We start from the raw sequence: 26,858 nt of genomic DNA on the forward strand, positions 1-26,858 counted from the left end.
GGACACTGAGAACCATGGGGACATTTTGGGAACATCTCAGGGACACCTTGGGGACACCTTGGGATGAGACCTTGAAGGATTTGGGGACACCATGGGGACCCTAAAAACCATGGGGACACCTTGGGGACACCTTGGGGACATCATGGGGACACCCTGGGGACATCATGGGGACACCCTGGGGACACTGAGAACCATGGGGACATCCTGGGGACATCCTGGGGACACCTTGGGGACATCCTGGGGACACCCTGGGGACACTGAGAACCATGGGGACATCCTGGGGACACCCTGGGGATACCTTGGGGACACTGAGAACCATGGGGACATTCTGGGGACACTTTGGGGACATCCTGGGGACACTGAGAACCATGAGGACATTCTGGGGACATCCCAGGGACACCTTGGGGACATCCTGGGGACACTGAAAACTATGGGGACATTCTGGGGACACCCTGGGGACACCCTGGGGACACCTTGGAGACATCCTGGGGACACTGAGAACCATGGGGACATTCTGGGGACATCCTGGGGACACCTTGGGGACATCCTGGGGACACCCTGGGGACACTGAGAACCATGGGGACATTCTGGGGACACCCTGGGGACACTGTGAACCATGGGGACATTTTGGGAACATCCCAGGGACACCTTGGGGACACCTTGGGATGAGACCTTGAAGGATTTGGGGACACCATGGGGACCCTAAAAACGATGGGGACACCTTGGGGACACCTTGGGGACATTAAAGGGCCACTTGGGGCCTCTGGGACACCTTGGGGACACCCTGAGAGGCCTTGGGGACCATTTGGGGACACTTTGGTGACCTCTGAGGCCACCCTGGGGACACTGTGGGAGACCTTGGGGACCCTTGGAGACACTCTGGGGACACTCAGGGGAGTCCTGATGATCCTTGGTGACACCTGGGGACATTTGGGACCCTTGGGGACATTAGGAACCCTTGGTGACTCTTGGGGACTATCTGGGAACACTTTGGTGACCCTTGGGGACACTTTTAGAGCCCTTGGGGACATTGGAGACCCTTGGGGACACTCTGGTGACCCCTGGTGACACTTGAGGACCATTTGGGAACCCTTGGGGACACTGGAGACCCTTGGGGACACTTTGGAGACACTCTGGTGACCCAGGAGACCCTTGGGGACACTCTGGTGATACTCTGGTGACCCCTGGTGACCCTGGTGACACTTGGGGACACTCTGGTGACCCCTGATGACCCAGGTGACCCTTGGGGGCACTTTTGGAGCCCTTGGGGACATTGGAGACTCTTGGGGATACTCAGGAACTGTTGGTGACACTTTGGTGACCCCTGATGACCCTGGTGACATTAGTGACACTTGGGGACACCTTGGGGACACTCTGGTGACCCCTGGTGACACTTGAGGACTATTTGGGAGCCCTTGGGGACACTGGAGACCCTTGGGGACACTTTTGGAGGCCTTGGGGACATTGGAGACCCTTGGGGACACTTTGGAGACACTCTGGGAGCCCTTGGGGACATCGGAGACTCTTGGGGACACTCTGGTGACTCCTGATGACCCCTGATGACCCAAGTGACCCTTGGGGACACTCTGGGGACCCTTGGGGACATTGGAGACCCTTGGGGACACTCTGGTGACCCCTGATGACCTAGGTGACCCTTGGGGACACTCTGGTGACCCTTGGGGACATCAGAGAGCCTTGGGGACATTGGAGACCCTTGGGGACACTTTGGGAACTCCTGGGGACACTGGAGACCCTTGGGGACACTCTGGTGATACTCTGGTGACCCCGGTGGCCCTTGGGGACACTCTGGTGACCCTTGGTGACCCTTGGGGACATCAGAGAGCCTTGGGGACATTGGAGACCCTTGGGGACACTCTGGGGACCCTTGGGGACACTGGAGACCCTTGGGGACACTCTGGTGATATTCTGGTGACCCCGGTGGCCCTTGGGGACACCGTGGGGACACTCTGGTGACACTCACCCAGGAGGTGGGGCACAGGGACTTGTAGACACGGAAGTACCACTGGCAGGGGGTGGCATCGGCACCGCGGGCGGCCATGGCACGCTGGCAGCGCTGGAAATCTGGGACAGGGGACAGAGGGACAGTCAGGGGACACTGGGGACATTGGGGACACTGGGGACACTGGGGGGATTGGGGACATTGGGGACACTGGGGACATTGGGGACACTGGGGACATTGGGGACACTGGGGGGATTGGGGACACTGGGGACATTGGGGACACTGGGGACATTGGGGACACTGGGGACATTGGGGGGATTGGGGACATTGGGGACATTGGGGACACTGGGGACACTGGGGACACTGGGGACACTGGGGACATTGGGGACATTGGGGACACTGGGGACACTGGGGACACTGGGGGGATTGGGGACACTGGGGACACTGGGGACACTGGGGACATTGGGGACACTGGGGGGATTGGGGACATTGGGGACACTGGGGACACTGGGGGGATTGGGGACATTGGGGACACTGGGGACACTGGGGACACTGGGGACACTGGGGACACTGGGGGGATTGGGGACATTGGGGACACTGGTGACACTGGGGACACTGGGGGGATTGGGGACACTGGGGACACTGGGGACACTGGGGACACTGGGGGCATTGGGGACACTGGGGACATTGGGGGGATTGGGGACACTGGGGACATTGGGGACATTGGGGACACTGGGGACACTGGGGACACTGGGGGGATTGGGGACACTGGGGACACTGGGGACATTGGGGACACTGGGGGGACATTGGGGACACTGGGGACATTGGGGACACTGGGGACACTGGGGACACTGGGGACATTGGGGACATTGGGGACATTGGGGACACTGGGGACATTGGGGACACTGGGGACACTGGGGACACTGGGGACACTGGGGACACTGGGGACATTGGGGACATTGGGGGGACATGGGGGACAATGGGGACACTGGGGACATTGGGGGGATTGGGGACACTGGGGACATTGGGGACATTGGGGACACTGGGGACATTGGGGGGACATTGGGGGGACATTGGGGACAATGGGGACACTGGGGACATTGGGGGGATTGGGGACACTGGGGACATTGGGGACATTGGGGACACTGGGGACACTGGAGATTTGGGGACATTGGGGACATTATGGGATTGGGGACAATGGGGACACTGGAGATTTGGGGACACTGGGGACACTGGGGACACTGGAGATTTGGGGACACTGGAGATTTGGGGACACTGGGGACATTATGGGATTGAGGACAATGGGGGGGGGGGCAAAAGGGACACCAGGTCTACCCTAACAATATTGAGAGGGATATAAACCAAAATTTTGGGGTATTTTTAAGGAATTTTGGGGGGATTGGATTTTTTTGGGAAATCTGGGGATTTTGGGGTGCCCAGGTGATTTTTTTGGGGGGTATCCAGGTGAGTTTTGGGGTCTCTCAGATTAATTTAAGGATGATTTTGGGGAATCCCAAATATTGGGACATCAAGTCTACCCTTCCTATGTCAAGGTAGAAAAACCACAAATTTTGCTACTTTTGGGGTGATTTTTTGGGGGAATTTTGGGGAATTTTGGGGTTTTTTGAGGTGCCCAGGTGTTTTTCGGGGTGCCCAGGTGTTTTTTGGGGTGCCCAGATGTTTTTTGGGGTGCCCAGGTGAATTTTAGGAAGATTTTAGGAAGATTTAGAAGATCCCAAATACTGGGACATCAGGTCTACCCCAATTGATTCGATTGAGAGAAACCTCAAATTTTGCCATTTTTGGGGTGATTTTTTGGGGGGATTTTGGGGAATTTTGGGGTTTTTTGGGGTGCCCAGGTGTTTTTTGGGGTACCCAGCTGAATTTTGGGTTACCCAGGTGAATTTTAGGAAGATTTTAGGAAGATTTAGAGCATTCCAAGTATTGGGACATCAGGTCTACCCCAGTTGATTCGATTGAGAGAAACCCCAAATTTTGCTATTTTTGGGGTGATTTTTTGGGGGAATTCGGGGGATTTTGGGGTTTTTTGGGGTGCCCAGGTGATTTTTGGGGTACCCAGCTGAATTTTGGGTTACCCAGGTGAATTTTAGGAAGATTTTAGGAAGATTTAGAAGATCCCAAATACTGGGACATCAGGTCTACCCCAGTTGATTCGATTGAGAAAAACACCAAATTTTTGCTATTTTTGGGGTGATTTTTTGGGGGAATTCGGGGGATTTTGGGGTTTTTCGGGGTGCCCAGGTGGTTTTTGGAGTGCCCAGGTGATATTTGGGTTACCCAGGTGAATTTTAGGGAGATTTTAGGAAGATTTAGAGGATCCCAATTATTGGGACATCAGGTCTACCCCAGTTGATTCGATTGAGAGAAACCCCAAATTTTGCTATTTTTGGGGTGATTTTTTGGGGGGAATTCGGGGGATTTTGGGGTTTTTCGGGGTGCCCAGGTGTTTTTTGGGGTGCCCAGGTGAATTTTAGGAAGATTTTAGGAAGATTTAGAAGATCCCAAATACTGGGACATCAGGTCTACCCCAGTTGATTCGATTGAGAAAAACACCAAATTTTTGCTATTTTTGGGGTGATTTTTTTGGGGAATTCGGGGGATTTTGGGGTTTTTCGGGGTGCCCAGGTGGTTTTTGGAGTGCCCAGGTGATATTTGGGTTACCCAGGTGAATTTTAGGGAGATTTTAGGAAGATTTAGAGGATCCCAATTATTGGGACATCAGGTCTACCCCAGTTGATTCGATTGAGAGAAACCCCAAATTTTGCTATTTTTGGGGTGATTTTTTGGGGGAATTCGGGGGATTTTGGGGTTTTTCGGGGTGCCCAGGTGTTTTTTGGGGTGCCCAGGTGAATTTTAGGAAGATTTTAGGAAGATTTAGAAGATCCCAAATACTGGGACATCAGGTCTACCCCAGTTGATTCGATTGAGAAAAACACCAAATTTTTGCTATTTTGGGGTGATTTTTTTGGGGAATTCGGGGGATTTTGGGGTTTTTTGGGGTGCCCAGGTGTTTTTTGGGGCGCCCAGGTGGGTTTTTTGGGGTGCCCAGGTGAATTTTAGGAAGATTTTAGGAAGATTTAGAGCATTCCAAGTATTGGGACATCAGGTCTACCCCAGTTGATTCGATTGAGAAAAACACCAAATTTTGCTATTTTTGGGGTGATTTTTTGGGGGAATTCGGGGGATTTTGGGGTTTTTTGGGGTGCCCAGGTGTTTTTCGGGGTGCCCAGGTGTGTTTTTTTGGGGTTACCCAGGTAGTTCTGCCAGCAGTTGCGGGTCTGGTTCTGGTTGGGGAAGCGACTGTCGAACGGCGCCGTCTTGTAACGCCCCAGCTTGGCCTTGATGTCCTCAGCCATGGCTAATTAGCCTAATTAACGAGCATTAATTAGCACCTGAGCTCAGCAATCATCCTCTGATGGCTGTTAATTAACGCCCTGCCTTGATTAATTGAGATCAGGGGGCGTCAATTGGTCTAAAAAATGGAGATTTGGAGGCTCCTCTTGAGGGTTTGGGAGAGAAAATGGTTATTAATTAGGGTAATTAGCAGGTAATTAATTAGCTAATTAACTAGCTAGACAGCTGATTAGTGCCTAGCCAGCTAATTATTAACTCAGCTATTTAACCCATTAAATTGTTAATTAATCCCACAGAGCAATGAAAAATACAGGAAATTAAAATAGGAGAAAGATCATTAATTGCGCTAATTGGGAGGTAATTATTTAATTATCAAAAGAACAACTAATTTATTTGAAGCGTTAATTAATAGCTGCCGAATATATTAATTAATAGATGTCCAGTAATAATAAGTTCATTAATAGTTTAATTTATCCCACGCTACCACAAAAAACAACAGAGTAAATTCAGTAAAAATTGAAGTCATTAGTGATGCTAATTAACAGCTAATTAATCAATTACCAGACTGAGAAACACGTAATTAGAGAGCTAAAATTGTGTGGCATTAATTAATAAACCTCTAATAATAATAATTAGCTGATTAACAAGTTAATTAATCCCAGCCTAGAACGACAAATCAACCATCAACTGATAAAAAACCTTTGAAAAATCATTAATTATCCTAATTAACACCCAGTTAATGAGTTAACAGCCTGGTTAATTAGTGAACAAACACCTCATGGTGTTAATTAGTGGTAATCATTAATTAATTAATTAAGGGGATAATTGATCCCATCTTGGAAGGTAAAATAAGCCAGAAAATAATAAAAAACAGCATGAAAAAATCATTAATTTTGCTAATTAGCTCCTAATTAACAGGCAGGCTAATTTAATTAATTAGCAACTCATTATGTTGTTCAATAACGTTCTAGAGTTAATTAATTAATTAGAGAGTTCATTAATCCCACCCTGGAGTGAGAAAAGTGAAGGGGATTATTGGGATAAAGGATAATTAACCAGGCTAATTAGCACCAGACTAATTAATTAGCACCCCCCAGGACTAATTAGGACCTTCCTGGGTTTAATTAGCTCAGCCTGGATTAATTAATCTCAGTCTGGGGGGAAAAATAAAAGGAATAAAATGAGATAAAAGTGGCAAAAAAATAAACTAAAAGCTCATTAATTATGCTAATTAGCACCCTGTTAATTGACATTTAATTGCTAATTAAGGTGCTCCTGTAATTAGTTCAGTTAACTAATTAACTCTGAGTTAATTAATTTCCCCGTGGAGGCAAAAATAACAGAAAGAAATGGAAATAAAGGAAAATTAATTTGTAATTAATGCTGCTAATTAGTGCCCTGTTAATTAGAGCTAATTAACCTCAGCCACCTAATTAAGGTTAATTAATTAATAACTCTGGGTTAATTAATTCCAGCCCTGAATGAGAACAGAGAAAATAAATGATGGAATATTTTTTTTTTAAATTAATTAATTTTTGCTAATTAAAAAAATTAATTTTCTGGGGCTCTCCACAGTTAACGAGCAATTAATTAATTCATTAATTACCGCTCAAAATTATTAATTGCATAATTAATGAGCATGATTAAAACTGAAACGGCATCTGGGGGTAACATTGGATCCAATTAATTAAAACTCCTGGAATTAATTATTCTAATTAACTTTTAATTAATTCATTCATTAATTAACGACCCCCCCCAAGGTTAATTGGGTTCATTAAATGGAAGGGAATTCTGGGAAAATTAATTAAGGAATTAATTAATAGGGATATTAATTGCTAATTGGCCTGCCCTGGATATCCCAGTTCAAACCAGTTTAAACCAGTTTAAAACAGTTCAAACCAGTTTAAACCAGTTCAAACAAGTGCAAACCAGTTCAAACCAGTTTAAGCTAGTTTAAATCAGTTCAAACCAGTTCAAACCAGTTTAAGCTAGTTTAAATCAGTTCAAACCAGTTCAAACCAGTTTAAGCCAGTTTAAATCAGTTCAAACCAGTTTAAGCTAGTTTAAATCAGTTCAAACCAGTTTAAACCAGTTTAAATCAGTTTAAACCAGTTCAAACCAGTGCAAACCAGTTTAAATCAGTTCAAACCAGTTTAAGCCAGTTTAGACCAGTGCAAACCAGTTCAAACCAGTGCAAACCAGTTTAAATCAGTTCAAACCAGTTTAAATCAGTTCAAACCAGTTTAAGCCAGTTTAGACCAGTTCAAACCAGTTTATATCAGTTTAAACCAGTTCAAACCAGTGCAAACCAGTTTAAATCAGTTCAAACCAGTTCAAGCCAGTTTAAACCAGCTCAAACCAGTTCACCCCAATAACCCTTCCCAGTTTAAACCAGTTCAAACCAATTCACCCCAATAACCCTTCCCAGTTTAAACCAGTTCAAACCAATTCACCCCAATAACCCTTCCCAGTTTAAACCAGTTCAAACCAGTTCACCCCAATAACCCTTCCCAGTCCATCCCAGTCCCTCCCAGTGCTCCCAGTAAGGCCCCGACCCCTCCCAGTATCGCATCCCACTTCTCCCAGTTCAAACCAGTAACACCCCCCCAGCCCTCCCAGTGCTCCCAGTTCACCCCAGACCCTTCCCAGTAACTCCCCCAGCGCCCTCCCAGTTCAAACCAGTAACTCCCAGTTTATCCCAGTAACTCCTGACATCCCTCCCAGTCCATTCCAGTCCATCCCAGTTCATCCCAGTCCCTCCCAGTTCAAACCAGTAACTCCTCACATCCCTCCCAGTCCCTCCCAGTCCATCCCAGTATCCCCAGTTACTCTCCCAGTTCCCCCCAGTTCATCCCAGTCCATCCCAGTTTATCCCAGTCCATCACCCCAGCGTTCCCCCGATCCCCTCAGTGGCTCTCCCAGTGCTCCCAGTTTGCCCTCCCAGTGCTCCCAGTGTCCCTCCCAGTGCTCCCAGTTACCCTCCCAGTGCTCCCAGTTACCCTCCCAGTGCTCCCAGTTACCCTCCCAGCGCTCCCAGTGTCCCTCCCAGTGCTCCCAGTTACCCTCCCAGCGCTCCCAGTTACCCTCCCAGTTCTCCCAGTCCCTCCCAGTGCTCCCAGTTACCCTCCCAGTACTCCCAGTTACCCTCCCAGTTCTCCCAGTCCCTCCCAGTGCTCCCAGTTACCCTCCCAGCGCTCCCAGTTACCCTCCCAGTGCTCCCAGTTACCCTCGCAGGGCCATTCCCAGTGCTCCCAGTTACCCTCCCAGTGCTCCCAGTTACCCTCCCAGTGCTCCCAGTTACCCTCCCAGTGCTCCCAGTCCCTCCCAGTGCTCCCAGTACGTCCCAGTCCTCAAAGTCACTTTCACCCGCGCTCGCCGCTCGCCGGAACCAACGAGTCACGGCGGAAGGGCCAGAGCGCCTCCGGAAATGACGTCACCGCAACCATAGAGCGCCGCTGGCGGGCCAGAGCGTCTCGGCTGGGAGGAAAAATGGCGGCGGAGTCCGCCGGAATCGACCGGAAATGGCGGCAAAAGACCGCGAGCCGCCACTAAAAAATCCATTAGAGCCCAAAATCGCCATTTTTTGCCCCAAAATCTCCGATTTTGTCCCAAAATCCCCATTTCTTACCCCAAAATTCCCTCGGGCGCCTCCCTGCTGCGCTCTGAGGGCACTTCCGCCCGGAACGGGGCGTGGCCTGAGCACCGGGAGCGGACGGCGCATGCGCGAGGTCGGGGAGGGGCGTGGTTTGTGTCTACGTGGTTTTGTCATTTCCGGTTCCGGCAGAGGCGCGCGGGCCCCGCGTGGAGAGAGCGGCGCAATGAGGCCGGGTGGGAAACTGGGATAAACTGGGATAAACTGGGATAAACTGGGATAAACTGGGAGGGACTGGGAGGGACTGGGATAAACTGGGATAAACTGGGATAAACTGGGATAAACTGGGAGGGACTGGGAGGGACTGGGATGGACTGGGATGGACTGGGATAAACTGGGATAAACTGGGAGGGACTGGGAGGGACTGGGATAAACTGGGATAAACTGGGATAAACTGGGATGGACTGGGATAAACTGGGAGGGACTGGGATGGACTGGGATGGACTGGGATAAACTGGGATAAACTGGGATGGACTGGGAGGGGAACTGGGATAAACTGGGAGAGACTGGGAGAGTAACTTGGGATACTGGGATAAACTGGGATAAACTGGGAGGGACTGGGATGGACTGGGAGGGGAACTGGGATAAACTGGGAGGGACTGGGATAAACTGGGAGGGACTGGGAGGGGAACTGGGATAAACTGGGAGAGACTGGGAGAGTAACTTGGGATACTGGGATAAACTGGGATAAACTGGGAGGGACTGGGATGGACTGGGAGGGGAACTGGGATAAACTGGGAGGGACTGGGATAAACTGGGAGGGACTGGGATAAACTGGGAGGGGCTGGGATAAACTGGGATGGACTGGGAGGAACTGGGGAGGGGAACTGGGATATACTGGGAGGGACTGGGATGGACTGGGATAAACTGGGATGGACTGGGATGGACTGGGATAAACTGGGATAAACTGGGAGGGACTGGGATGGACTGGGAGGGGAACTGGGATAAACTGGGATAAACTGGGGGGGACTGGGGTTAACTGGGAGCAACTGGGATGGGACTGGGACAAACTGGGAGGAAGTGGGGTGTACTGGGATGGACTGGGAAGGGACTGGGATATAGTGGGAGCAACTGGGATGGGACTGGGAGGGAACTGGGAGGGTTTTGGGGGTAACTGGGTTATACTGGGATGGACTGGGAGGGACTGGGGGGTAACTGGGATGGACTGGGAGGGATTCAGGGGTAACTGGGATATACTGGGATGGACTGGGAGGGTTTGGAGTGTAACTGGGATATACTGGGAGGGATTGGAGTGTAACTGGGTTATACTGGGATGGACTGGGAGGGATTGGAGTGTAACTGGGTTATACTGGGATATACTGGGAGGGTTTGGAGTGTAACTGGGTTATACTGGGATGGACTGGGAGGGATTGGAGTGTAACTGGGTTATACTGGGATGGACTGGCAGGGTTTGGAGTGTAACTGGGTTATACTGGGATGGACTGGGAGGGTTTGGAGTGTAACTGGGTTATACTGGGATGGACTGGGAGGGATTCAGAGGTAACTGGGATATACTGGGATATACTGGGATGGACTGGGAGGGCTTGGAGTGTAACTGGGTTATACTGGGAGGGTTTGGAGTGTAACTGGGATATACTGGGAGGGACTGGGGGGTAACTGGGTTATACTGGGATATACTGGGAGGGATTCAGGGGTAACTGGGATATACTGGGAGCCCCCAGGGCTGCTCCCAGTAGCTCCCAGTAGCTCCCAGTCTGACCAGTTCCCTGCAGGTTTCAGCCCCCGAGGGGGACGCGGCGGCTTCCGGGGCCGAGGTGAGTCCCAGTATAAACCAGTATAAACCAGTATGAACCAGTAACCCCAGTGCTGCCCCTACTGGGAGCCCCAGTGCCCTCCCAGTCCCTTCTCAGTTCCTCCCAGTATAAACCAGTCCTGCTAGTCCTCTCCCAGTATCCCCAGTACATCCCAGTATAACACCAGTATATCCCAGTACGACACCAGTACATCCCAGTATAAGCCTAGTTACTCCTCCCAGTATCCCCAGTACATCCCAGTTTACCCCCAGTTATTCCTCCCAGTATAACCCCAGTATCCCCAGTAACCCTTCCCAGTATATCCCAGTATCCCCAGTATCCCCAGTAACCCTTCCCAGTATATCCCAGTATATCCCAGTATCCCCAGTAACCCTTCCCAGTATATCCCAGTATCCCCAGTATCCCCAGTAACCCTTCCCAGTATATCCCAGTATCCCCAGTAACCCTTCCCAGTATATCCCAGTATCCCCAGTAACCCTTCCCAGTATATCCCAGTATCCCCAGTTTCCCCTCCCAGTCCATCCCAGTATCCCCAGTTTCCCCTCCCAGTCCATCCCAGTAAGCCCAGTGTCCATCCCAGTCCCTCCCAGTATCCCCAGTTACCCTCCCAGTCCCTCCCAGTATCCCCAGTTCCCCTCCCAGTCCATCCCAGTATCCCCAGTTTCCCCTCCCAGTCCATCCCAGTAATCCCAGTTTCCCCTCCCAGTCCCTCCCAGTATCCCCAGTTTCCCCTCCCAGTCCATCCCAGTATCCCCAGTTACCCTCCCAGTCCATTCCAGTAATCCCAGTTTCCCCTCCCAGTCCCTCCCAGTATCCCCAGTTACTCTCCCAGTCCATCCCAGTATCCCCAGTTACCCTCCCAGTCCCTCCCAGTATCCCCAGTTACCCTCCCAGTCCATCCCAGTATCCCCAGTCCATCCCAGTTTCCCTCTCCCCGCAGGTTCCGGTTTCCCGCCCCGCGGAGGGGGCGGGGCCCGCGGAGGGGGCGGAGCCAGAGGAGGGGGCGGGGCCCGCGGCGGCCCCCGGGGGCGGGGCCGAGGCCGAGGGGGCGGAGCCAGAGGAGGGGGCGGGGCCCGCGGCGGCTTCAAAGGCGGGAAAAAAGTGACGGTGGAACCGCACAGACACGAGGGTAACTGGGGATACTGGGATATACTGGGAGGGACTGGGAGGGGATTGGGGTACTGGGATATACTGGGAGGGACTGGGAGGGGATTGGGATACTGGGAGGGGAAACGGGATACTGGGAAGGACTGAGTGGGGATTGGGAGGGTAACTGGGGATACTGGGATGGACTGGGAGGGGATTGGGAGGGTAACTGGGGATACTGGGAGGGACTGGGAGGGGATTGGGATACTGGGAGGGACTGGGAGGGGATTCGGGATACTGGGAGGGACTGGGGGTGGGGCTATGGAGCAGGTGTGTGTCCCAGGTGATCCAGGTGTGTCCCCAGGTGTATCTCAGGTGTGTCCCCAGGTGTCCCCAGGTGTATCTCAGGTGTGTCCCCAGGTGTCCCCAGGTGTATCTCAGGTGTGTCCCCAGGTGTATCTCAGGTGTGTCCCAGGTGTGCTCAGGTGACTCAGGTGTGCTCAGGTGTGTCCCAGGTGTGCTCAGGTGACTCAGGTGTGCTCAGGTGACTCAGGTGTATCTCAGGTGTGTCCCCAGGTGTCCCCAGGTGTATCTCAGGTGTGTCCCAGGTGTATCTCAGGTGTGTCCCAGGTGTGCTCAGGTGTGTCCCGGTGTGCTCAGGTGACTCAGGTGTGCTCAGGTGTGTTCCAGGTGTATCTCAGGTGTGTTCCAAGTGTGTCCCCAGGTGTGTCCCCAGGTATCTCAGGTGTGTCCCCAGATGACCCAGGTGTGTCCCCAGGTGACTCAGTTGTGACTCAGGTGTGTCCCAGGTGTATCTCAGGTTTATCTCAGGTTTATCTCAGGTGTGTCCCAGGTGTCCCCAGGTGTGATCCAGGTGTGTCCCAGGTATCTCAGGTGTGTCCCAGGTGTATCCAGGTGTGTCCAGGTGTGTCCCAGGTGTATTTCAGGTATCCCAGGTGTATCTCAGGTGTGTCCCAGGTATCTCAGGTGTGACCCAGGTGTGTCCAGGTGTGTCCCAGGTGTGTCCCCAGGTGTGTCCCCAGGTGTGTCCCAGGTGTATCTCAGGTGTCCCCAGGTGTGTCCAGGTGTGTCCAGGTGTGACCCAGGTGTGTCCCAGGTGTGTCCAGGTGTGACCCAGGTGTATCTCAGGTGTGTCCCAGGTGTATCTCAGGTGCTCCCAGGTGTCCCCAGGTGTCCCCAGGTGTGTCCAGGTGTGACCCAGGTGTGTTCCAGGTGTCCCCAGGTGTATCTCAGGTGTGCCCAGGTGTGACCCAGGTGTGTCCCAGGTGTATCTCAGGTGTGTCCAGGTGTCCCCAGGTGTGCCCAGGTGTGTCCAGGTGTGACCCAGGTGTGTTCCAGGTGTGTTCATCTGCCGTGGCCGTGAGGACGCGCTGGTGACGCGGAACCTGGTGCCGGGAGAGTCGGTGTACGGGGAGAAACGCATCAGCGTGGAGGTGAGGGACTGGGTTATACTGGTTTATACTGGGAGGGAACTGATTTATACTGGGAGGGAGTGGGGGGGAACTGGGAGGGACTGGTTTATACTGGGAGGGAACTGGTTCATACTGGTTCCCAGCATGGGGACAGCTCGGTGCAGTACTGGGTCTTTAAGGGTTTGAGTCATACTGGGAGTGGATGATGTAACTGTACTGGTTTATACTGGTTTAAATGGGTCCATACTGGTTTATACTGGTTTAAACTGGTCCATACTGGTCCATACTGGTCCATACTGGTTTGCAGGATGGGGACACCTCCATGGAACCCTTTAAGGGTTGGAGACATACTGGGTGTGGATAATGTAACCATACCAGTTTATACCGGTTTATACTGGTTTAAATGGGTCCATACTGGTTTATACGGGTTTAAACTGGTCCATACTGGTCCATACTGGTCCATACTGGTTTGCAGGATGGGGACACCTCCATGGAACCCTTTAAGGGTTTGAGTCATACTGGGAGTGGATAATGTAACCATACCAGTTTATACTGGTTTAGATGGGCCCATACTGGCCCATACTGGTCCATACTGGTTTATACTGGTCCATACTGGTTTGCAGGATGGGGACACCTCTGTGGAATCCTTTAAAAGTTTGAGTCATACTGGGAGTGGATAATGTAACTGTACTGGTTCATACAGTTTTAAATTGGTTTATACTGGTCCATACTGGTATAAACTGGTTTATACTGGTTTAAACTGGTCCATACTGGTTTTAACTGGTCCATACTGGTTCCCAGGACGGGGACACCTCGGTGGAGTACCGGGTCTTTAAGGGTTTGAGTCATACTGGGAGTGGATAATGTAACTGTAGTGGTTCATACAGTGTTAAACTGGTTTATACTGGTCCATACTGGTATAAACTGGTCCATACTGGTTTTAACTGGTCCATACTGGTTCCCAGGACGGGGACACCTCGGTGGAGTACCGTGCCTGGAACCCGTTCCGCTCCAAGCTGGCGGCCGCCATCCTGGGCGGGATCGACCAGATCCACATCCGGCCCGGGGCCAAGGTGCTGTACCTGGGAGCGGCCTCGGGGACCACCGTGAGCCACGTGTCCGACATCGTGGGACAGGTAACTGCACACCTGGGCACACCTGGGCACACCTGGATACACCTGGGCACACCTGGGCACACCTGGATACACCTGGGTACACCTGGGTACACCTGGGTACACCTGGATACACCTGGATACACCTGGGATACACCTGGGCACACCTGGGATAAGTAACACACACCTGGGTACACCTGGATACACCTGGATACACCTGGGATACACCTGGGTACACCTGGGATAAGTAACACACACCTGGGCACACCTGGGTACACCTGGATACACCTGGGCACTCCTGGATACACCTGGGATACACCTGGGCACACCTGGGATAGGTAACACACACACACACACCTGGGAGCGGCCTCGGGGACCACCGTGAGCCACGTGTCCGACATCGTGGGACAGGTAACTGCACACCTGGGCACACCTGGGCACACCTGGGTACACCTGGGCACACCTGGGATAGGTAACACACACACACACACCTGGGAGCGGCCTCGGGGACCACCGTGAGCCACGTGTCTGACATTGTGGGACAGGTAACACACCTGGGCACACCTGGGTACACCTGGGATACACCTGGGATACACCTGGATACACCTGGGCACACCTGGGCACACCTGGATACACCTGGGCACACCTGGATACACCTGGATACACCTGGGATACACCTGGGCACACCTGGGATACACCTGGGCACACCTGGGATAAGTAACACACACCTGGGTACACCTGGGTACACCTGGACAGGTAACACACACACACACCTGGGAGCGGCCTCGGGGACCACCGTGAGCCACGTGTCCGACATCGTGGGACAGGTAACTGCACACCTGGGCACACCTGGGTACACCTGGGATACACCTGGGTACACCTGGGTACACCTGGGATACACCTGGGTACACCTGGGTACACCTGGGTACACCTGGGATACACCTGGGTACACCTGGGATACACCTGGGATACACCTGGGATACACCTGGATACACCTGGGTACACCTGGGCACACCTGGGATACACCTGGGATACACCTGGGATACACCTGGGTACACCTGGGATACACCTGGGATACACCTGGGTACACCTGGGATACACCTGGGATACACCTGGGTACACCTGGGTACACCTGGGTACACCTGGGATACACCTGGGCACACCTGGGATAAGTAACACACACCTGGGTACACCTGGGTACACCTGGACAGGTAACACACACACACACCTGGGAGCGGCCTCGGGGACCACCGTGAGCCACGTGTCCGACATCGTGGGACAGGTAACTGCACACCTGGGCACACCTGGGTACACCTGGGCACACCTGGATACACCTGGGATACACCTGGGCACACCTGGGCACACCTGGGTACACCTGGACAGGTAACACACACATTGGTGACATTAATGCCATTTTGGTGCCATTTTGCCGTTTTTGGTGTCCCCAGGAGGGCGTGGTCTACGCCGTGGAGTTCTCGCACCGCTCGGGCCGGGACCTGCTGAACGTGGCCAAGAAACGAACGAACGTGGTGCCGGTGATCGAGGACGCGCGGCACCCGCACAAATACCGCATGCTGATTGGTCAGTGCAAACAGATACCGCATGCTGATTGGTCAGTGCCAGAAATACCGTGTGCTGATTGGTCAGTGCCAGAAATACTGTGTGCTGATTGGTCAGTGCACAAATACCGCATGCTGATTGGTCAGTGCACAAATGCTGCATGCTGATTGGTCAGTACCAGAAATACTGCGTGCTGATTGGTCAGTGCAAACAGATACCGCATGCTGATTGGTCAGTGCCAGAAATACCGTGTGCTGATTGGTCAGTGCCAGAAATACCGTGTGCTGATTGGTCAGTGCACAAATACCGCATGCTGATTGGTCAGTACCAGAAATACTGCGTGCTGATTGGTCAGTGCCAGAAATACCGCATGCTGATTGGTCAGTGCCAGAAATACCGTGTGCTGATTGGTCAGTGCCAGAAATACCGTGTGCTGATTGGTCAGTGCCAGAAATACCGCATGCTGATTGGTCAGTGCCAGAAATACCGTGTGCTGATTGGTCAGTGCCAGAAATACTGTGTGCTGATTGGTCAGTGCCAGAAATACCGTGTGCTGATTGGTCAGTGCCAGAAATACCGTGTGCTGATTGGTCAGTGCCAGAAATACTGTGTGCTGATTGGTCAGTGCCAGAAATACCGTGTGTTGATTGGTCACTGCACAAATACCGCATGCTGATTGGTCAGTGCCAGAACTACTGTGTGCTGATTGGTCAGTGCCAGAAATACCGCATGCTGATTGGTCAGTGCCAGAAATACTGTGTGCTGATTGGTCAGTGCACAAATACCGCATGCTGATTGGTCAGTGCCAGAAATACCGCATGCTGATTGGTCAGTGCCAGAAATACCGTGTGCTGATTGGTCAGTGCACGAAATACCGCATGCTGATTGGTCAGTGCCAGAAATACCGTGTGCTGATTGGTCAGTGCACGAAATACCGCATGCTGATTGGTCAGTGCCAGAAATACCGTGTGCTGATTGGTCAGTGCAAACAGATACCGTGTGCTGATTGGTCAGTGGGGATTTGGGGGATCCTGATTGGTCAGTGCCCATTTTGGGGGCTTTTGTTGCATTTCTAGGATTTTTGGCCAAAATTTGGGATAATTTGGGATAATTAATTTGGGATAATTAATTTAGGATAATTAATTTGGGAAAGTTCCATGTCCTGAGCTAAAGTGGAATTTTCTGGGAATTTCGTGTTCCTGGGTGGAATTTTTGGGGGATTTTTGACCAGAATTTCAGGATTTGGGGATTTTTCTCCAGGATTTTGGGATAATTTGGGATATTTTGTGATATTTTGGGATAATTTTGGGATAATTTGGGATAATTTTGGGATAATTTTGGGATATTTTGGGATAATTTTGGGATGTTTTGGGATATTTTGGGATATTTTGGGGATATTTTGGGATAATTTTGGGATATTTTGGGGATAATTTTGGGATATTTTGGGATATTTTGTGTGGATAATTTTGGGATGTTTTGGGATAATTTGGGATATTTTGGGATAATTTGGGATATTTTGGGATCATTTGGGATATTTTGTGATATTTTGGGATGTTTTGGGATAATTTGAGATATTTTGGGATAAATTGGGATATTTTGGGATAATTTGGGATATTTTGGGATCATTTGAGATATTTTGGGATAATTTGGGATATTTTGGGATAATTTGGGATAATTTTGGGGTATTTTGGGATGTTTTGGGATAATCTGGGATATTTTGTTATATTTTGGGATATTTTGTGATATCTTGTGATAATTTTGGGATATTTTGGGATATTTTGTGATATTTTGTGATAATTTTGGGATAATTTGGGATATTTTGGGATAATTTTGGGATATTCTGGAATATTTTGGGATATTTTGGGATAATCAGGGATATTTTGTGATAATTTTGTGATATTTTGGGATGTTTTGTGATATTTTGGGATATTTTGGAATATTCTGGAATATTTTGGGATGTTTTGGGTTATTTTGTGATATTTTGTGATAATTTTGGGATATTCTGGGATATTTTGTGATATTTTGTGATATTTTGGGATATTTTGGAATATTTTGGGATATTTTGGGTTATTTTGTGATATTTTGGGATATTTTGGGATATTTTGGGATATTTTGGGATATTTTGGGATGTTTTTGGATATTTTGGGATATTTTGGGATATTTTGGGATATTTTGGGATATTTTGGGATATTTTGGGATATTTTGGGATGCTTTGGGTTATTTTGTGATAATTTTGGGATATTCTGGAATATTTTGTGATATTTTGTGATAATTTTGGGATATTTTGGGATATTTTGGGATATTTTGTGATATTTTGTGATAATTTTGGGATATTCTGGAATATTTTGGGATATTTTGTGATATTTTGGGATAATTTTGGGATAATTTTGGGATATTTTGGAATATTCTGGGATGTTTCCCTGCCCCAGGAATGGTGGATGTCATCTTCGCCGACGTGGCGCAGCCGGACCAGACGCGCATCGTGGCGCTGAACGCGCATCACTTCCTGCGCTGCGGGGGGCACTTCCTCATCTCCATCAAGGTACCCACCAGTATAGACCAGTATAGACCAGTATGGACCGGTACAGACCAGTATAAACCAGTACAGAACAGTATAGACCAGTATAAACCAGTATGGACCAGTATAACCAGTACAGACCAGACGCGCATCACTTCCTGCGCTGCGGGGGGCACTTCCTCATCTCCATCAAGGTACCCACCAGTATAGACCAGTATAAACCAGTATGGACCAGTATAGACCAGTACAGACCAGTATAGACCAGTATAGACCAGTATGAACCAGTATAGAGCAGTATGGACCAGTATAACCAGTACAGACCAGACGCGCATCACTTCCTGCGCTGCGGGGGGCACTTCCTCATCTCCATCAAGGTACAGACCAGTATAGACCAGTATAAACCAGTATAAACCAGTATGGACCGGTACAGACCAGTATGAACCAGTATAGAGCAGTATGGACCAGTATAACCAGTACAGATCAGACGCGCATCACTTCCTGCGCTGCGGGGGGCACTTCCTCATCTCCATCAAGGTACCCACCAGTATAGACCAGTATAAACCAGTATGGACCGGTACAGACCAGTATAGACCAGTATGAACCAGTATGGACCAGTATGAACCAGTACAGAACAGTATAAACCAGTATGGACCGGTATAACCAGTACAGATCAGACGCGCATCACTTCCTGCGCTGCGGGGGGCACTTCCTCATCTCCATCAAGGTACAGACCAGTATAGACCAGTATAGACCAGTATGAACCAGTATAGACCAGTATAAACCAGTATAGCACAGTATAGAGCAGTATGGACCAGTATAACCAGTACAGATCAGACGCGCATCACTTCCTGCGCTGCGGGGGGCACTTCCTCATCTCCATCAAGGTACCCACCAGTATAGACCAGTATAGACCAGTATGGACCGGTACAGACCAGTATAGACCAGTATAAACCAGTATGGACCGGTACAGACCAGTATAGAGCAGTATGGACCAGTATGGACCAGTATAACCAGTACAGACCAGACGCGCATCACTTCCTGCGCTGCGGGGGGCACTTCCTCATCTCCATCAAGGTACCCACCAGTATAGACCAGTATAAACCAGTATAAACCAGTATGGACCGGTATGGACTAGTACAGAGCAGTATAGACCAGTACAGACCAGTATGGACCAGTATGGACCACTATAAACCAGTATGGACCAGTACAGACCAGTACGGATCAGTATGGACCACTATAAACCAGTATGGACCGGTACAGACCAGTATGGACCAGTATGGGGCGGTACAGACCAGTAAACTGGTTTTATCTGGCCTTAACCGGTTCTAACTGGTTGGAAGTGGTTCTGAACTGGTTCTAACTGGTTTTGACCAGTCCTAACAGGTTTTAACTGATGCTGAACTGGTTCTAACTGGTCCTAACCACTCCTAACTGGTTCTAACTGGTCCTAACTGGTTCTAACTGGTCCTAACTGGTTGTAACTGGCCCTGAACTGGTTCTAACGGTTTCTAACTGATGCTGAACTGGTCCTAACTGGTTCAAACCGCTCCTAACCAGTTCTAACGGGTTCTAACCGGTCCTAACTGGTTCTGAACTGGTTCTAACTGGTGCTGAACTGGTTCTAACTGATCCTAACTGGTTTTAACTGGTGTTAATCGGTCCTAAACATTTCTAACTGGCCCTGAACCGGTCCTAATTGATGCTGAACTGGTTCTAACCGGTGTTGAACTGGTTCTAACTGGTCCTAACTGGTTCTAACCGGTTGTAACTGGCCCTAACTGGTTCTGACCGGTTCTAAATGATGCTGAACTGGTTCTAACTGGTGCAGAACTGGTCCTAACTGGTACTGAACTGGCCCTAACCAGTTCTGATTGATGCTGAACTGGTTCTAACTGGTGCTGAACTGGTTGGAACTGGTTCTAACCAGTTCTAACTGGTGCTGAACTGGTTCTAACTGGTGCTGAACTGGTTCTAACTGATGCTGAACTGGCCCTAACCAGTTCTGATTGATGCTGAACTAGTCCTAACTGGTTCTATCTGGCCCTAGCAGGTCCTAACTCATTCTAACTGGTTCTAACTGGTTGTAACTGGCCTTAACTGGTTCTAATTGGTTCTAACTGATGCTGAACTGCTTCTAACTGGTTCTAACCGGTTCTAACCAGTTCTAACTGGCCCTAACTGGTCCTAACTGTTTGTAACTGGTCCTAACCGTTTCTAACTGTTGCTGAACTGGTTCTAAGTGATGCTCAACTGGTTCTAACCGGTCCTAACCGGTTCTAACTGTTTCTAACCGCTCCTAACTGGTTCTGAACTGGTTCTAACTGGCCCTCACTGGTTCTGACCGGTTCTAAGTGATGCTGAACTGGTTCTAACCGGTCCTAACTGGTTCTGAAGTGGTTCTAACTGGCTCTAACTAGTTCTGACCAGTTTTAAGTGATGCTGAACTGGTTCTAACTGGTCCTAACTGGTTCTGACCGGTTCTAACTGCTTCTGACTGGTTCTAACTGGTTCTAACTGCTCCTAACTGGTCCTAACTGGTTCTAACTGGGTCTAACCGCTCCTAACCGGTTCTATCTGGCCCTAACTGGTTCTGAACTGGTCCTAACTGGTCCTAACTGGTTCTAACTGGTTCTGAGCCGGTGCTAACCAGTTTCCCATCCCCCCCAGGCGAACTGCATCGACTCCACGGCGCCGGCCGAGGCGGTGTTCTAACCGCTCCTAACCGGTTCTATCTGGCCCTAACTGGTTCTGAACTGGTCCTAACTGGTCCTAACTGGTTCTAACTGGTTCTGAGCCGGTTCTAACCAGTTTCCCATCCCCCCCAGGCGAACTGCATCGACCCCACGGCGCCGGCAGAGGCGGTGTTCTAACCGCTCCTAACCGGTTCTGAACCGGTTCTAACTGGCTCCAACTGGTCCTAACTGGTTCTGAACTGGTTCTAACTGGTTCTAACTGGTTCTGAGCCAGTTCTAACCAGTTTCCCATCCCCCCCAGGCGAACTGCATCGACTCCACGGCGCCGGCAGAGCCGGTGTTCTAACCGCTCCTAACCGGTTCTGAACTGGTCCTAACCACTCCTAACCGGTTCTATCTGGTCCTAACTGGTTCTGAACTGGCCCTAACTGGTTCTGAACTGGTTCTAACTGGTCCTAACTGGTTCTAACTGGTGCAGGACAGGTTCTAACCAGTTTCCCCCCCGCCCCAGGCGAACTGCATCGACTCCACGGCGCCGGCAGAGGCGGTGTTCTAACCGCTCCTAACCGGTTCTGAACCGGTTCTAACTGGCTCTAACTGGCTCTAACTGGTTCTAACTGGTTCTAACTGGTCCTAACTGGTTCTGAGCCGGTGCTAACCAGTTTCCCATCCCCCCCAGGCGAACTGCATCGACTCCACAGCGCCGGCAGAGGCGGTGTTCTAACCGCTCCTAACCGGTTCTATCTGGTCCTAACTGGTTCTGAACCGGTTCTAACTGGTTCTAACTGGTCCTAACTGGTTCTGAAACCGTTTCTTACCAGTTTCCCATCCCCCCCAGGCGAACTGCATCGACTCCACGGCGCCGGCAGAGGCGGTGTTCTAACCGCTCCTAACCGGTTCTGAACCGGTTCTAACTGGCTCCAACTGGTCCTAACTGGTTCTGAACTGGTTCTAACTGGTTCTAACTGGTTCTGAGCCGGTTCTAACCAGTTTCCCATGCCCCCCAGGCGAACTGCATCGACTCCACAGCGCCGGCAGAGGCGGTGTTCTAACCGCTCCTAACCGGTTCTGAACTGGTCCTAACTGCTCCTAACCAGTTCTATCTGGCCCTAACTGGTTCTGAACTGGTCCTAACTGGTTCTAACTGGTTCTAACTGGTTCTAACTGGTCCTAACTGGTGCAGGACAGGTTCTAACCAGTTTCCCCCCCGCCCCAGGCGAACTGCATCGACTCCACAGCGCCGGCAGAGGCGGTGTTCTAACCGCTCCTAACCGGTTCTATCTGGCCCTAACTGGTTCTAACTGGTCCTAACTGGTTCTAACTGGTCCTGACTGGTTCTGAGCCGGTTCTAACCAGTTTCCCATCCCCCCCAGGCGAACTGCATCGACTCCACGGCGCCGGCAGAGGCGGTGTTCTAACCGCTCCTAACCGGTTCTATCTGGTCCTAACTGGTTCTGAACTGGTCCTAACTGGTCCTAACTGGTTCTAACTGGTCCTAACTGGTTCTGAGCCGGTGCTAACCAGTCTCCCAATCCCCCCCAGGCGAACTGCATCGACTCCACAGCGCCGGCAGAGGCGGTGTTCTAACCGCTCCTAACCGGTTCTGAACCGGTTCTAACTGGCTCCAACTGGTCCTAACTGGTTCTGAACTGGTTCTAACTGGTTCTAACTGGTTCTGAGCCGGTGCTAACCAGTTTCCCATGCCCCCCAGGCGAACTGCATTGACTCCACGGCGCCGGCAGAGGCGGTGTTCTAACCGCTCCTAACTGGTTCTAACCGCTCCTAACCAGTTCTGAACTGGTCCTAACCGCTCCTAACCGGTTCTGAACCGGTTCTATCTGGTCCTAACTGGCTCTAACTGGTTCTAACTGGTTCTGAGCCGGTTCTAACCAGTTTCCCATGCCCCCAGGCGAACTGCATCGACTCCACGGCGCCGGCAGAGGCGGTGTTCTAACCGCTCCTAACCGCTCCTAACTGGTTCTATCTGGTCCTAACTGGTTCTGAACTGGTCCTAACTGGTCCTAACTGGTTCTGAGCCGGTGCTAACCAGTTTCCCATCCCCCCCAGGCGAACTGCATCGACTCCACGGCGCCGGCAGAGCCGGTGTTCTAACCGCTCCTAACCGGTTCTAACCGCTCCTAACCAGTTCTGAACCGGTTCTGAACCGGTTCTAACTGGTTCTAACTGGTCCTAACTGGTTCTGAAACCGGTTCTAACCAGTTTCCCATCCCCCCCAGGCGAACTGCATCGACTCCACGGCGCCAGCAGAGGCGGTGTTCTAACCGCTCCTAACCGGTTCTAACCGCTCCTAACCGGTTCTAACTGGCTCTAACTGGTTCTAACTGGTCCTAACTGGTTCTAACTGGTCCTAACTGGTTCTGAGCCAGTTCTAACCAGTCCCCACCCGCCCCAGGCGAACTGCATCGACTCCACGGCGCCGGCAGAGGCGGTGTTCTAACCGCTCCTAACCGGTTCTATCTGGTCCTAACTGGTTCTGAACCGGTTCTAACTGGTTCTAACTGGTCCTAACTGGTTCTGAAACCGTTTCTTACCAGTTTCCCATCCCCCCCAGGCGAACTGCATCGACTCCACGGCGCCGGCAGAGGCGGTGTTCTAACCGCTCCTAACCGGTTCTGAACTGGTTCTAACTGGCTCCAACTGGTCCTAACTGGTTATAAACTGGTTCTAACTGGTTCTAACTGGTTCTAACTGGTTCTGAGCCGGTGCTAACCAGTCTCCCAATCCCCCCCAGGCGAACTGCATCGACTCCACGGCGCCGGCAGAGGCGGTGTTCTAACCGCTCCTAACCGGTTCTGAACCGGTTCTAACTGGCTCCAACTGGTCCTAACTGGTTCTGAACTGGTTCTAACTGGTTCTAGCTGGTTCTGAGCCAGTTCTAACCAGTTTCCCATGCCCCCCAGGCGAACTGCATCGACTCCACGGCGCCGGCAGAGGCGGTGTTCGCGGGCGAGGTTCGGCGCATGGCGGCCGAGCGGATGCGGCCCCAGGAGCAGCTGACGCTGGAACCCTACGAGAGAGACCACGCCGTGGTGGTGGGGGTGTACCGGTACAAACTGGGATAAACTGGGATAAACTGGGAGGGACTGGGGCTGGAACCCTACGAGAGAGAGCACGCCGTGGTGGTGGGGGTGTACCGGTACAAACTGGGATAAACTGGGATAAACTGGGAGGGACTGGGGCTGGAACCCTACGAGAGAGACCACGCCGTGGTGGTGGGGGTGTACCGGTACAAACTGGGATAAACTGGGATAAACTGGGAGGGACTGGGGCTGGAACCCTACGAGAGAGACCACGCCGTGGTGGTGGGGGTGTACCGGTACAAACTGGGATAAACTGGGATAAACTGGGAGGGACTGGGGCTGGAACCCTACGAGAGAGAGCACGCCGTGGTGGTGGGGGTGTACCGGTACAAACTGGGATAAACTGGGATAAACTGGGATAAACTGGGGCTGGAACCCTACGAGAGAGACCACGCCGTGGTGGTGGGGGTGTACCGGTACAAACTGGGATAAACTGGGATAAACTGGGAGGGACTGGGGCTGGAACCCTACGAGAGAGAGCACGCCGTGGTGGTGGGGGTGTACCGGTACAAACTGGGATAAACTGGGATAAACTGGGAGGGACTGGGGCTGGAACCCTACGAGAGAGACCACGCCGTGGTGGTGGGAGTGTACCGGTACAAACTGGGATAAACTGGGATAAACTGGGATAAACTGGGGCTGGAACCCTACGAGAGAGACCACGCCGTGGTGGTGGGGGTGTACCGGTACAAACTGGGATAAACTGGGATAAACTGGGAGGGACTGGGGCTGGAACCCTACGAGAGAGACCACGCCGTGGTGGTGGGGGTGTACCGGTACAAACTGGGATAAACTGGGATAAACTGGGATAAACTGGGAGGGACTGGGGCTGGAACCCTACGAGAGAGAGCACGCCGTGGTGGTGGGGGTGTACCGGTACAAACTGGGATAAACTGGGATAAACTGGGAGGGACTGGGGCTGGAACCCTACGAGAGAGAGCACGCCGTGGTGGTGGGGGTGTACCGGTACAAACTGGGATAAACTGGGATAAACTGGGAGGGACTGGGACAGACTGGGATTGAACTGGGATGGAACTGGGAGGGACTGGAAGGGACTGGGATGGACTGGGAGCAACTGGGAGGGCTGTGGGTGTGCAACTGGTCCATACTGGTCCGTACTGGTCCGTACTGGTCCATACTGACCCATACTGGTCCGTACTGATCCATACTGGTTTAAACTGGTCTGTACTGGTTTATACTGGCCCATACTGGTTCAAACTGGTCCATATTGGTCCATACTGGTCCATGTTGGTCCATACTGGTCTGTACTGGTTTAAACTGGTCCATATTGGTTTATACTGGCCCATACTGGTCCGTACTGGTCCATACTGGTCCATATTGGTCCATACTGGTCTGTACTGGTCTGTACTGGTTCAAACTGGTCCATACTGGTCCATACTGGTCCATGTTGGTCCATACTGGTCCGTACTGGTCTGTACTGGTTCAAACTGGTCCATACTGGTTTATACTGGTCCATATTGGTTTATACTGGCCCATACTGGTCCATACTGGTCCGTACTGGTCCATACTGGTCCATATTGGTCCATTCTGGTCCGTACTGGTCCATACTGGTCTGTACTGGTCTGTACTGGTTCAAACTGGTCCATGTTGGTCCATACTGATCCATACTGGTCCATACTGGTCCATACTGGTCCATGTTGGTCCATACTGGTCCGTACTGGTCTGTACTGGTCCATACTGGTCCATACTGGTCCATGTTGGTCCATACTGGTCCGTACTGGTCTGTACTGGTTCAAACTGGTCCATACTGGTCCATACTGGTCCATGTTGGTCCATACTGGTCCATACTGGTCTGTACTGGTTCAAACTGGTCCATACTGGTCCGTACTGGTCTGTACTGGTTCAAACTGGTCCATACTGGTCCGTACTGGTCTGTACTGGTCCATACTGGTCCATACTGGTCCATACTGGTCCATGTTGGTCCGTACTGGTCCGTACTGGTCTGTACTGGTTCAAACTGGTCCATGTTGGTCCGTACTGGTCCGTACTGGTCTGTACTGGTTCAAACTGGTCCATACTGGTTCTCACTGCTCTCTCTCCCCCCCAGGCCCCCTCCAAAGGAGAAATGACGTCATCGCTCTTCCGGCCCGCCAGGGGGCGCCAACAGCGTGGGCGTGGCCTAACCCGGAAGTTCCCTCCGGTCGGGAAGTGGGCGTGGCCTAAGCCGGAAGTGGTTTTCTGTTCGGTGGGTGGGGGGAGGGGCCCGAGGGGAGTTTTGGTAAATAAAGAAAAATTGATTAATTGGCGTCGTTAATTAATGAATTCGGGCTTAATTAGGGGTTTGTGGGGTAATTAACAAGGTTTGGCCATTAATAATTCATGATTAATTAGAGGTTATTAGCTGCAGGTCATTAATTAGGTTTAATTAATCCGGGATAATTAATTGTTGCGAGGGATTAATTAACATGCTGTGGGTAATTAATTAATTGAGTTTGTGTCATTAATGGCCTTAATTGGGGTTAATTAATTAAGTGGGGGGTGAATTAATTAGGGGTGCAGCTGGGTTATTAATTAATGATTGGGGGTTGCTAATTGGGGTTCATTAATTAATGGGAATGGTTAATTAATTAGG

General features: G+C 51.1%; 2 protein-coding genes across 2 annotated transcripts; one reads left to right on the forward strand and one right to left on the reverse strand.

Moving 5' to 3' along the window:
• Nucleotides 1–1,644: 1,644 nt before the first annotated feature.
• Nucleotides 1,645–8,844, reverse strand: LOC306816167 (cytochrome c oxidase subunit 6B1-like; the record flags this gene model as incomplete). Its single annotated transcript, XM_079332651.1, has 4 exons — nucleotides 8,702–8,844; nucleotides 5,232–5,348; nucleotides 1,956–2,082; nucleotides 1,645–1,675 (listed from the first exon to the last, which is right to left on the reverse strand). The coding sequence occupies exons 2-4, from the start codon at nucleotides 5,335–5,337 to the stop codon at nucleotides 1,645–1,647; spliced, it is 264 nt and encodes an 87-aa protein (XP_079188777.1). The 5' UTR covers nucleotides 5,338–5,348; nucleotides 8,702–8,844.
• A 260-nt stretch (nucleotides 8,845–9,104) lies between these two features.
• Nucleotides 9,105–26,421, forward strand: FBL (fibrillarin). The gene is made up of 9 exons (XM_079332647.1): nucleotides 9,105–9,163; nucleotides 10,721–10,762; nucleotides 11,703–11,891; nucleotides 13,208–13,302; nucleotides 14,247–14,417; nucleotides 15,842–15,974; nucleotides 18,383–18,495; nucleotides 24,086–24,231; nucleotides 26,334–26,421. The coding sequence occupies exons 1-9, from the start codon at nucleotides 9,154–9,156 to the stop codon at nucleotides 26,353–26,355; spliced, it is 921 nt and encodes a 306-aa protein (XP_079188773.1). The 5' UTR covers nucleotides 9,105–9,153; the 3' UTR covers nucleotides 26,356–26,421.
• Nucleotides 26,422–26,858: the final 437 nt, after the last annotated feature.

This window comes from Erithacus rubecula (genome assembly GCF_903797595.1).
Source record: "Erithacus rubecula genome assembly, contig: scaffold_396_arrow_ctg1, whole genome shotgun sequence".
NCBI lineage: Eukaryota > Metazoa > Chordata > Aves > Passeriformes > Muscicapidae > Erithacus > Erithacus rubecula.

Excerpts from the sequence above, each read along its gene's own strand:
- FBL (XM_079332647.1), top strand. Across the intron at positions 13,303-14,246 it reads AGAAACGCATCAGCGTGGAG|GACGGGGACACCTCGGTGGA; the intron begins GTGAGGGACTGG and ends ACTGGTTCCCAG. Across the intron at positions 14,418-15,841 it reads TGTCCGACATCGTGGGACAG|GAGGGCGTGGTCTACGCCGT; the intron begins GTAACTGCACAC and ends TGGTGTCCCCAG.